This window comes from Castanea sativa, chromosome 11, assembly GCF_040712315.1.
Source record: "Castanea sativa cultivar Marrone di Chiusa Pesio chromosome 11, ASM4071231v1".
In the NCBI taxonomy this organism is placed as follows: Eukaryota; Viridiplantae; Streptophyta; class Magnoliopsida; order Fagales; family Fagaceae; genus Castanea; species Castanea sativa.
The window spans coordinates 2150562-2163903 of NC_134023.1; the positions used below are offsets into that span (position 1 = coordinate 2150562).

The 13342-nt window shown below is 33.6% G+C and overlaps 1 protein-coding gene and 1 pseudogene across 1 annotated transcript; both read left to right on the top strand.

The window, feature by feature from the left end:
* Window positions 1-2452: 2452 nt before the first annotated feature.
* Window positions 2453-4537, top strand: LOC142617561 (organic cation/carnitine transporter 3-like; annotated as a pseudogene).
* Window positions 4538-9337: 4800 nt separating this feature from the next.
* Window positions 9338-10982, top strand: LOC142617479 (organic cation/carnitine transporter 3-like). The gene has a single exon (XM_075790361.1). The coding sequence runs from the start codon at window positions 9372-9374 to the stop codon at window positions 10932-10934; it is 1563 nt and encodes a 520-aa protein (XP_075646476.1). The 5' UTR covers window positions 9338-9371; the 3' UTR covers window positions 10935-10982.
* The last annotated feature ends 2360 nt before the right edge of the window (window positions 10983-13342 follow it).

Genomic DNA, 13342 nt, shown 5'->3' on the forward strand with positions numbered 1-13342 from the left:
TGAAAAGCATACATTGGAAGTAATCATCAATCTCAGGCTCCAAGCCGACCAGCAAAAATCTATGTGACAGTTATGTCAGTCGAATTGCAATATGTATGTGAGAGAGAAGTTAAAAAAAATAAGTGTAAAAGTAAAATAGTAAAAAGTTGAAGGTTAAATTTTTTTATTTATTTTTTTATTCAAGGGTTAAGATTAAAAGTGACTTTTGAATCTTTTGATCTTATCCATTGATTTGCTAATGCATGGTGCAATAATTCTAATTATTGAACCGGATCTTAATCCAAATTATTTAGTCTATATTGATATAAACTGTTGTTTTATCACAATTAGCTAGGAACCAAAGCAATCAAAATGTGTTTCACATCTTTAGGACTAGTTAAAAGAGTCTCATATAACATACCATCACAGCATCACTGCTGATAAAAAACACTTAGAGCTTTAAAACTACGCGTTGCTTGTAGTTGAAGGGTGGAAAGAGGAAAGAAAAGTGCAAGGAAGGAAATAATTGAAAGGAAGTGGAAAAGAAAATATTTTCTTTTATAGTGTTTGGATATACAAAGAAGAAGAATTGAAACAAGAGGGAAAAAAAAAAGTAAGTTTTCTTAAATCTGTGCCCTTACATATTATTAGAAAAACTACCTACTAATTAAATACTACCAATACACTCAAGGGACATGGTAATAATTTAATACATACTTTTCCTCTCCTCTAGGTGGGAGTTTATATCCATGGGCTCTAATACCACTTGTTGGGAGATAAGCTCATTGGGGAGTTTCCTTGAGTAATTAATATAACATATAGAAACATATTTTAACCCAAGAGGCCTAATCCCAATAAGTATGTGCTCAATTATGCTATATTAACCACTCATTTTTCTCATCTTTATTCAATGTGAAACTTTACTCACACGTGTAACCCAACATGGTTGAGAGCCAGATATCAAAAGCCAAAAGAATCTCATAGAAACCGTAGCTACTAGCAATTGGCAAGGGAGGAAGTGGAAAGATCACGCTATGAAACAATGGGAGCGTTGCAATCAGTTTCCCCACAAATAGGTGAATCTGGTAGCAGTAGTGGTCCCATGTTACTCTTTATTTGACCTTTCCAATGGAGAGGTCAGGATCTCAGCCTTATCCTTGTATCATTGTTACTTGTTTCATATGAAATTTTAATGCAAGTTGATTACCACTAGTTGGCATGTTAGTATTGTAAAATGTATTTTTATTGCATTAAGATTAGGTTGAGTTTGAGATTGGGACTTAAAAAAAAAACAACTTTCAATATTAACTGTGGAATAAATTAAATAAGAAAAAGTTAAAAAAGTAACTGATTATTATAATTGATGCTGCCTTTGTAATGCACGTTGGCTCTTGTTTCCAAATGCACTGATCTTTGTGTTTGACGTGAAGTGAATATATATTAGTATTATAATTGATTTAGGAATAGACAAAGCAACTCTTCAGGGATTAACATGCCCTTGGCCAATCATCATGATCTTGATCAAGATTATGTTCATGTTTGTAAGGTTGAATTTATTTAATCATGTGTTGGTTTTATTTCGTGTCAAATTTGTTTGTAATTTAGCAATTAGATACCATGTATTTAGGTGGGAATTATGTAAGGGTAGTGTGTGAGAGAGTGTGAAAAAATCTCAAATGTATGCACTCAAGAAGAACCTCGCGACTGGATCTCGCGATTGGCTCACAACTGCCGAGTCGCCAAAGGTGGTACACTTGTGGAGTATGCAGGAGAGCTGAAGGGTCGTGATAGCTAGAGCACTACAGGACAAAACTTCCAGTCTGGTCAGGCGGTTAACTCGCGACTCGTTCTAGTTGTGAGGTCGAGTCGCTAGAATGCCCTGTTTGGATAAAACTTGACGTTTCACATTCCTCCTACACATTACTATAAATACTCTTATACCCACGAAATGTAGTGGGCTTCCAAAGAGAATTTTGAGAGAGAACTCTAGAGAAAAATAAGATTGACTCATCCACAATCTTCATCCTTTGATTCTCCAAATTTCTCTACTCTCACCTTCTCTATTGTCATATCCTTGAGAGGTACATTTAGCTAAATCCTTATCTCACCGTACCCACATCAGTGAGGAGGTATTTTGGATCTTGGGAAGCAGTTCAGAAGGGACCAATTCTTTTGGTTGATGCAATGGGCTTATTGCGGGATCCGGTAAACTAGAGAAGATAAGGCTCGGCGTAACCTTGTTGGAGCGCTTGGAGGGCTTAGGTGCACTTGGTAGATTAGGCTTGGAGGGTCTTTTGCTATTCGTATATCCCAACTTTATTCTCTAGTGGATTATTGACCGCTTGGAGGGCAGCAGAGAAGTTTTTCGCCAAGTTCTTCGGTTTTCTCTTCGATAATATATCAGCGTGTTATCTTGTATTTGCATTTCTCTTCCCTTTCTCTTTACCTTTTAATTACTGCTGTGTTTGTGATAAGATATGGCTTCAAGTGTGTTACCAATTTAGTCATAGCTTATATGGTTTAGAGTGTGTTGGTTATTTTGATTTGAGGATCTAAATATTCATAGGTGTTTTATACACTAATTGAACTTTCAATGTTCAAGTGTCCCTGTCTAAGAAAATGCTGATGTAAGTAACAAACTCACAAATATAAGCTATTTGGAGTTTACTCTTTCAGATCACAGGTGTGCTCTTTAGTATGCCTCCCTCATTCAACATGTCTCAAACAAAAGCATTTTTGTTGTAATGTTTTGTTTCGGGGAATCTTCTCGATCAAAGACCATTAAGACTAAATTTTTCTAGGAACAAACAAAATATTTTCGCGAGGTTATTATTAAATGTGATACTTGACCAGTTGCCCTGGCACACACTGTTGGACTCTCCCCAATTTCATGGCCTAAAAGGCAAAAACTTTCATAATTCATTCACTTCCTCTCACACTTCAATTCTTGCCTTTTCATAAACACAGTTCCGAATGGAAGATTCAACACCACTTCTCTCCCAACCCAACTCAGACAACTCAGAAAGAACCGACCCTCCACCTCCAGGGAAACACCATTCATCTCTTGATTCCACCATTGAAAGGCATATAGGAGATTTTGGATGGGCCCAATTCCTCCAAGCACTAGTTGTATCAAGTGCATGGATATTTGATGCACAACAGACATTTATTACTGTCTTCACTGATGCAAACCCTGGCACTGTACTTCTGATCAACTTGATTGTAACTCAGTCTCCAACATTTGCAATCTTCCGAATAGTTCACGGACATGGGATTTGCCTGCATATACATCAATCATATCTGAATGGAACTTAGAGTGTTCTCATTCCATTATCACTGGCTTGCCTGCATCTTCTTTCTTCGTGGGTTGCTTAGTGGGTGGAATTGTTCTTGCAACACTGGCTGATTCCTCACTTGGACGCAAAAACATGCTCTTTCTCTCATGCCTAACTATGTCTCTATCTTCTTTGTTTACTGTCTTCTCCACCAACATTTGGGTTTACTCGGCTTTAAAATTGGTTTGTGGATTTTGCCGTTCAACAATTGGAACTTCTGCACTTGTTTTAACAGCTGAGCTTGTGGGAAAAAGGTGGCGAGGCCAAGTGGGTGTGACAGGATTCCTTTGTTTCACAATTGGGTTCTTATCACTACCAGCTATAGCTTATTTGAATAGAATTTCATCTTGGTGATCTCTTTATTTGTGGACTTCTATCCCAGGAATCTTGTATTCTATGCTAGTTTACTTCTTTGTTTGTGAGTCACCGAGATGGCTATTTCTGCATGGACGTAAAGAAGAAGCGGTGGCCACGTTAAGAAGAATCGCACCACCTAGCCATAGTAGTTATTTAACTTGGAGCTTTTCTGAGGTTTCGTTTGAGCAAGAAACATGGAATAATGGGAATGTTTACTCGACTATTAAGATGTTGGTGCAGAAAAGATGGGCTTTTCGAAGGTTGTTACTAGTAATGGTGATAGCTTTTGGGATTGGAATGGTGTACTATGGCATGCCATTAGGCCTAGGAAACTTGTCATTCAATCTCTACTTGAGTGTCACTTTCAATGCCTTAGCTGAGATACCATCTTCTTTGTTCACTATCTTGCTTATCAGTAAGTTGAATAGAAAAATTTCAGTGCCTGCTTTCACAATGATTAGTGGGATTTTTAGTGTCATGTGTGCTTTGAAAGGCCAGTTATGGACAAGATTCCAAATTGGACTTGAGATAATATCTTTCTTCAGTGCTTGTACTGCTTGCAATATATTACTCATCTTCACAATAGAGTTGTTTCCTACTTGTGTGAGGAACTCTGCTACTTCGATGGTGAGGCAAGCAATTGTGTTTGGTGGTGTTTTTAGTCCAATGCTACTGGCGGCTGAGAGCAAAGATGGAATTTCATCCTACGTGGTGTTTGGGTTGGTGATAGGGTGTTGTGGGCTATTTGCAGTATGTTTGCCAGAGACAAGGGGTAGAGCACTTTTTGATACAATGGATGAGGAACACAAAGAAAAGCAGCATGCAATGGTCTAGGTGATGTCTTGGCTTAATTAATTAGCTTTTGGTTTGCTCAAATCATGTGAAAATAATTGTAGGTTGTGTGCTTGGTGTTTTTAGTTTAGTTTAGTTTTTAAAATTTTATTTCTTTTTAAGTGTAAGTGGATTCACCCTGATTTTAATCATACAAAATGTGGTGGGATCCCTCCTCTCAATTTGCAATTTTACTTTAAAAGAAAGAGAATTATAATTTGAGGTTAGGATTTTCTTTTCAATATATCACAATATAGAAAGTCCCAAGCCATTCAAAATTTTAATTGATATAATACACCTTTGGATTTGTTATACCTAATCTGAACTATATAAGAAATGAATCCATACAAATTATCATTTTCCCTCTCTTCTGTGGCTTATTGATTTAAAAATAAGATAGAAAATGACTTTAAACAAATAAGTTGATTTTTAGGATATAAATCAATTTATATGCTTGTAGTTATTTTCTGGCTCTTCTTATAGGTAAAAAAGTTATAAAAATACTATTAACTCACAAATTATACATTCTTCTTTTACTTTAGATTTTACCAATTATAATTTGTTATGTATTTATTTGACTTTTATTATAAAACAGCTAAGGTTTAGAATGGAAAAATATTAAACACATAGCAAGTTGTGATTGGTGAAAAATGAAGTGGAATACAAAATAAAATAAAATAAAATAAAGGATTTGTATTCATTTAAGTGTAGTGCTTAAGGGTTTTGTTAATTACATGACTCACATTTATTAGTTTGAAAAATCGGTGACATGTGTCCTACTGGGGAATGTATAATTTCTCAAACAAGCGAGAAATCAAACATATTATTAAAAAAAAAAAGTTTAAGAAGAAACATTTGAAACTAGCAAAACCATGTTTTCTTTTTTTGGCTAATTGTAACACCATAACCATGGGTTGCTAAGTGCAATATGCGTGTGTGTGATCTGTCGCAGTGGTCGATGGTGGTTTGATCTACCAATGGTTGGCTGGATTTGTTCTTTGAGATTTATGGGCTTTTTGAGTTCCTAAGTTCCTGGTTTTTTTTTTTTTTTTTTTGTGTTTTTGTGTTTTTGAGTTTGTTCTTTAAGATTTATCAGCTCTTTGAGATTTATATGTTTTTGTATGTTTAATTATGATTTTTTTACTTTTTTGGGCAACCAAACATGTTCTTTGAGGAAAGAACATGAAGAACTTGAACAGTAACACGGAAGAACACATAAACATGAACATGAACATGTTCTTGCAAAAAAACAAATTAATGACAAGAAAAAAAAAATTTTAAATTATAAGTTCATAATTTTGTAATCTGACATGGCTTTTTTTATTTTTTGTTGATATGGATAACGTGAATGTGGGGCTAATGGCATGTAGGATCAATTATTTATTTTTTAAATTGCAAAGCTTGCCAACAAAGTGCTCAATTTGCCATGTATGATTTTTTAGTTAGTGAGTTGACGACAAAGACTTAAATAGACATATTTTTTCATTTTTAAAAATTTAGATAGACACAATTAAAAAGTAGGAACCAAAACAAAAATGAACCCAAAATTTAACAATCAAAAATACCTTTTTATCTATTAATAATTTTAAAATATTAGAAGTCCAAATCACCTACCAACTCTCTCCCTTCTACTCTCCTTTCACTTAATTTGGGCTAATAGCAAAACTATGGACCCATGGTAAATTCATCCCTCCAATAAGGCCACTGTCTTTTCTCTCATGTCAGCGAAACTAAACTGATGGGTCCCACAAAAACTTCATGCTTTCCCCCCTTTTTCTCTCCTTCCAAGTAGCCTCAAAGAACACATTACTTGTTTTGTTTCTTCTTTAGACACTGTTTCAAAAAGCGATAGAACAGACACAATTGTGTTACGTAAAAACTAAGAGTATTAGCATTTGGAGATAAAAAAAAAAAAAAAAAAAAATTTGCATCCTCAAATATTATTTTATCAATTTATTTTACAATTCACCCTACATTTCAGTTTTTATTTTCATATACAATTCAATAAAATAATATAAACTATCTAATAAAATAATAAAAAAAGTATTATTCTCTTCTTCTTTTTTTCCTCCTACTCACTTTTTCTCTTTACACACTACTACAAGATTAAAAGAATATATATTTTTTACAACATATGAACAGTAAGGTTGCATTTATGCAACCTTACTGTTCATAGGTTGCAAATTCTTTTAAGTTTGCAAAATCCGGATAGAGTAGATTTTAGGTGGTTTGAGTTGTAAAATAGCAACTAGGGGGTGTCTATACCCCCAATACCAATGCTCTAAGAAGTCTTTAAAGAGACAAAAATTATCTTATGAGAACGGTTTTATGAGATTTCTTCTTTTTTCTAATAAAAATTAGGAAGACTGAAACATCTCCAAAATGAAGGAACGGATGATATTGCCAATCTGAAGCTCTTGACACATGGAGACTAATATAATATTTTTAATTATGCTATGCTCATCTTGATTTGTCCAGGGGAGAGGTCATAATCGCAGCCTCATTCTTATATCATTGTTACTTGTTTCATATGGTATTTTAGTGCAAGTTGACTACCATTGTTGGCGTGTTAGTAGTATAACATATTTTTATTGGATAATTTAAAAAAAAAAAAAAAGTTGGGCAAAAAAAAAAAAAAAATTATATATATCTTTAGAAAAAGTGAGGTCCAAATAATCCTTTAAACCATACATACACGTGCTCTGAGATAATATTTGCGGTAGGAGATAATCTTAATTGGTGAGTCCGATTGATGCTAGAAGAAATAAATGGTTGGCAGCATGTGTCAATGATGCTATCTCTATAATGCGGGGTTGATTATTAGGAATAGACAAAGGGAAGGTTCAAGGATAACCATCCCTTGGCCAGTCATTATGATCATAACTATGTTGATGTTGATGTTGATGTTGATGATAAGGATAACCATCCCTTGGCCAGTCATTATGATCATGACTATGTTGATGTTGATGTTGATGTTGATGTTCTTAGGGACGGAGCCAGAACCTAGGGTCCGTTTGGTTAGAGGAGTGGAAAAGTGGGAGGATAGAAAAGATTTGATTTTCTCTCATGTGTGTTTGGTTGGAGGGATGGAAAAGTAGGAGGGTGAAAAACTTTCTTGTTTGGTTGGAGAGAAAAAGGGGATGATGGAAAATGTAGTTTATATAACTTGACTATTATGTCCTTGTTATAAAGTGAGAGGGGTAGGTGAGTGCAATAAAGTAAGGGTATTTGTGTAAATTACATCATTCAACATCTTTTTCTTCCAATTTTCCTCCCAAATTGGGAGGATAAAAAAATGTGAGCTTGTAGGAATTATTTTTCTCCCCATTTTCTGTCTCTCTTGTTTTCTCTCCTGAACCAAACGGTGAAAAATGTCATTTTCCACCATATTTTTCATCCCCCTGTTTTCACCCCAACCAAACATACCCTTAGACTTAGGGGGGCGGTCTTGTGTTAGTTGTGTGTAGTGATTTCGGCCTCTAACTCTGCTGCTATTGCTTAGCCGCTTAGCTGCTGGTTGTTTAAAATTTTTTGAAGGATCAAATTGTTTATTTTGGGTAAAATTAGTTAACTAGGGTTAATTTTTTTTATGTTTTACAACGGGTAATTTTGTTGTTGGACTATTTTTTTTGGGTTTTGTATATTTTGTTTTAGACTTGGTCTTTAAAATGAGAAAAATGCTAGAATTATAAACTTTTTTATAAATTGTTGATGTAGTGAGTAGTTATTAGTAAGTAAAAAAATAATGTGAATAGTGGGCCCAAATGCGAATCAATAAGAATTTGCTACCTTAACAATTTACAAAAATGTTGTAGAAAAACTTGTTACTATAACAATACTCTTAAAAGAGTCAATGATATTGTTAAGGAGATAAAATTGTAATTTTATAAAACAAAATTGCTAAAATTAATACCTACATATATAATAATATATTTTTAAAAACAATTTGGGAGGGGGCATTGCCCCCAAGTCCAACCATGGCTCCGTCCATGCATATTCTAGTGTCCCTGCCAAAGTTAGAGACGTACAATCGTTATAAGAAATGCCTATTTAACATACAAATATAAATAATATGGAGTCTAGATGTCAAATATAATCAATTTTGAGTTTACACGTCATCTACTCAATGTTTTGAAGACCGAACGGCTCAAGGAAACAAAAATGAGAGGTTTGAAGTATTTAAGATCGTACCGAGATTAAACTATAATGATATCATAATTAATTTATTAATTAATTAAAATTAAATTAAATTAAGATGTTAAATATGTAAATATTAGCAAAATTGACCCAAAAAAATAAAAATCTAAAGTTAGAGTCACAAAATGCCTCAAACAAAAGAATTTTTAACCTTCTGAGGTATCAAGTTTAAACTTGGTGATTTTATCCTTTTATTAAAAATAAATAAATAAAACTAGATTCAAACTTGGTGTTCTATTTTCTTTGAATCTAGTGAATATCCAACCTTAAAGATCTCTTCATAATACATTAATGATATAATTTTTGTTGTAATGCTTTGTTTTTGTTCTTATAAATATCTACTTGATCAAAGACCCTAACGACTAAATTTTATTAAATGGCACAAGTACAAGAAAAATAAATGTAAAATGGTCAATAGAATCAAACATGCGCATCTCCAGCTATAGCTGCGTCATTATTCTAAGACTATTAGATCCAGCCAGAATTAAAAAAAGTAGTTCTTTTATGAACAAATAAATTATTTTCATCAGGTTAATATTAAATGTGATATTTGACCTGGCACACACTGTTATAGACTCTCTCCATAGCCTAAAACGACTATAAAATCCATTATTATTCATTCACATTCCTCTCACACTTCCAACTCTTACCTTTTCATAAACATAGTTGTAAATGGCAGATTCAACACCACTTCTCTCCCAACCCAACTCTGTCAAGTCAGAAAGCACCCCTCCACCTTTAGAGAAACACCATCCATCTCTTGATTCCACCATTGAAAGGTGTATAGGAGATTTTGGATGGGCTCAATTCCTCCAAGCACTACTTGTATCTAGTGCATGGATATTTGATGCACAACAAACATTCATTACTGTCTTCACTGATGCACACCCAGCATGGCACTGTACTTCCAATCAACTTGATTGTAACTCAGCCTCCAATATTTGCAATCTTCCGAAGAATTCATGGGCATGGAATTTTCCTGCCTATACTTCAATCATATCAGAATGGAACTTAGAGTGTGCTGCTTCCATTATCACTGGTTTGCCTGCATCTTCTTTCTTCATGGGTTGCTTAGTGGGTGGACTTGTTCTTGCAACGCTTGCTGACTCCTCACTTGGACGCAAAAACATGCTCTTTCTCTCATGCCTAACTATGTCTATATCTTCTTTGCTTACTGTCTTCTCCACCAACATTTGGGTTTACTCGGCATTAAAATTGGTTTGTGGGTTTTGCCGTGCAACAATTGGAACATCTGCACTTGTGTTAACAATTGAGCTTGTGGGAAAAAGGTGGCGAGGCCAAGTGGGTGTGATAGGATTCTTTTGTTTCACGATTGGGTTCTTATCACTACCAGCTATAGCTTATTTGAATAGAGTTTCATCTTGGAGATCTCTTTATTTGTGGACTTCTATCCCAGGAATCTTGTATTCTTTGTTGGTTCACTTCTTTGTTCGTGAGTCACCCAGATGGCTACTTGTGCGTGGACGTAAAGAAGAAGCGGTGGCCACGTTGAAAAGCATTGCACCCCCTAGCCATAGTTGGAGCTTTTCTGAGGTTTCGTTTGAGCAAGAAATGTCGAATAATGGGAATGTTTACTCGACTATAAAGATGTTAGTGCAGAAACGATGGGCTTTTCGAAGGTTGTTACTGGTTATGGCGATAGGTTTTGGGATTGGAATGGTGTACTATGGCATGCCATTAGGCCTAGGAAACTTGTCATTCAATCTCTACTTGAGCGTCACATTGAATGCCTTATCTGAGATACCATCTTCAATGTTCACTATCTTGCTTATAGGTAAGTTGAACAGAAAAGTTTCTGTGCTTGCTTTCACTACCCTTAGTGGGATTTTCAGTATTATGTGTGCTTTAAAAGGTGAGGTGTGGACAAGATTGCAGATTGGACTAGAGTTAGTATCCTTCTTCAGTGCTTGTACTGCTTTCGGTATATTACTCATATTCACAATAGAATTGTTCCCTACTTGTGTGAGGAACTCAGCTACTTCGTTGGTGAGACAAGCAATTGTGTTTGGTGGTGTGTTTAGTCCGATGCTAGTGGCTGCAGAGAGAAGAGATGGAATTCCATCCTATGTGGTGTTTGGGTTGGTGATAGGGTGTTGTGGGCTATTTTCAGCATGTTTGCCAGAGACAAGAGGTAGAGCACTTTTTGATACAATGGATGAGGAAGAACACAAAGAAAAAGCAGCCTGCAATGGTGTAGGTGATGTCTTGGCTTAATTAATTAGCTTTTGGTTTGCTCAAATTATGTGAAAATAATTGTAGGTTGTGTGTGTAGTGCTTGGTCAAAAGAACAACATTTATATTTCATAAGGTTGATTTGGTTGGTTATTTTTGTTTTTGTTTTTATTTTTATTTTAGTGTAAGTGGATTCGGCCAGATTTTAATCATATAATAAGGGGTAGGATGCCTCCTTTTATTTTCACTTTAAAAGAAGAGAGTTAATTTGAGTTTTTTTTTTTTTTTTTTTTTTTTTTTTTTTTTTTTTTTAATATATAACAACGTATAAATTGTCAAGTTATTGAAATTTTAATTGATGTGATACACGTTTAAATTTATTATATCTACTCTGAATTATATAAGAAATGAACACATACAAATGATCACTTTCCCTCTGTTTGATGGCTCATTGATTTATAAATAAGATAGATAATTACTTTAAACAAATAATTTGATTTTTAGCATGCATATAAGTCAATTTATATGCCTGTAGTGATTTTCTTCCTCTTCTTTTTAGTAAAAAAGTTATAAAAATACTACTAACTCCCAAATCATACATTAGTGTAGTGCTTATAAAGGTTTTGTTAATTACATGACACACATTTATTGGTTGGAAAAATTGGTGACATGTATTTTTATCCGGAAATGAATAATTTCTCAAACAAGCAAGAAATCAAAGTTCTTAAAAACACTTTTAAGAAATAACACTTGAAACTGGCAAAATCATGGTTTTTTTTTTTTTTTGCTTAGTGTAATACCATTCTTAAAAACACCTTTAAAACTATGGTTTTCTTCTTTTTTGATAAGTGTAACACCATAACCATGTGTTGCTAAGTGTTATATATATATATATATATAGAGAGAGAGAGAGAGAGAGAGAGAGAGTAGTTGGAAAGGAATATAATACATAATTAAATGGAGTTGTTTAAAGTTTAAACAACGAAACCATGGTTGGCTGTTGGCTGAAAACTAGCTAGAAACAAATTTGCTGCCTAGGTCTTCAAACGCAATTAAATAAATAATTTTGAGAAGTTGTTTAGACAAGACAATTAGTTGGATGAGCACTTAAATAATACTATGCTAATATTATCTTAATGATGGAGAATGGTACATCCATTCCCAGTCCACACTTTCTAAAGTAAGCTTTTCATGTCATTGATATAGTATATTATCTTATACTTGCTTTGCATGTACTTGGACAATTAATGCTAAAGAGTTAAAGTGACGACTGACAAGCACTCCCAAATATTAGGAGTGCTAGCAATGCATAATTTATTTTTATTGGATTACGTTGATCCAAAGACAAGTTGGCTAAGAAGCGCACATATATATATATTTTAAAAGGATAGTGTTCACACATATTTTCTAAACTGAAATCATAAGCTGAAAAAATGATTTTTAAACTGAAATTGAGATTTAAAAACACTATTTCAAAATTGAAATCAAGTTTTCTGATCACGTGTTTTAGTTCAAAAAATGAGTGTAACAGGATGTGTATAACAATTTTATTCTTTAAAGAATGTAAGGTCTTAAGTACACTTTTATGAGGAAAGAAAAAATGGTTGATACTAGAAGATAGAAATTGTTGGCTGCATCTGTAAATGAGGCTGTCTTTGTCATTGCTAGGTTGGGTCTTATTTTTAATTGGAAGTTTTAATAAATTAGTAATAGACATTTGCAATAAACTTTATTGGTCAAAGGATAAACTATAATTGATTAGGAATAGACAACGTGAAGGTTTAGGGATAACTATCCTCTTTGGCCATATATATATATATATATATATACTTGAGTTTTTCAACATATTTCAATAAGGCACCAATAATCCATGCTAAATGTATTTTCCTACATTATATACGAAAACGTCACTAAAAAAATTATGGGTTAAAATTTAATTTTATTGGCATAAAAAAATTTAGAGTGGTCCCAAAATTTTTTTTATAGGTAAATAAATATAAAATTTTAAATTATTATATAAATTTTTTTTTTCAGGTCAGGTGGTCCTGGGACTACCCTGGCCATAAGGTGGTGTGCGCGGCCACTGCTCATAAACACCTGGTCATAATAATACAATATTTGGTGTAAATTAATTGCATCCCACATAAACAAGAGAATAATTGTAAATTTGCCATACATTGCTAGCTAGCTACAATATTATTTTATAAATTTTAGTTCCAACCAGAGTTTAAAATATGTAGTTGATCTTTCTAAGATATTTTTTTTTTCGCAGAATAAAATACATATTTACAATTGATATGATAATATCCATATTTTAAACCCACATCTACTCAGATAATTTATTCATATCAATTATTTAACGTACATTTTTACAATTGATGCGACAATGTCCATATTTTAAACTCACCCTCACTCAAATAAAATATTTTACCAAGGTTAGGTAATGTCTC

Excerpts from the sequence above, each read along its gene's own strand:
- LOC142617479 (XM_075790361.1), top strand. The coding sequence starts at position 9,372 with ATGGCAGATTCAACACCACTTCTCTCCCAACCCAACTCTGTCAAGTCA.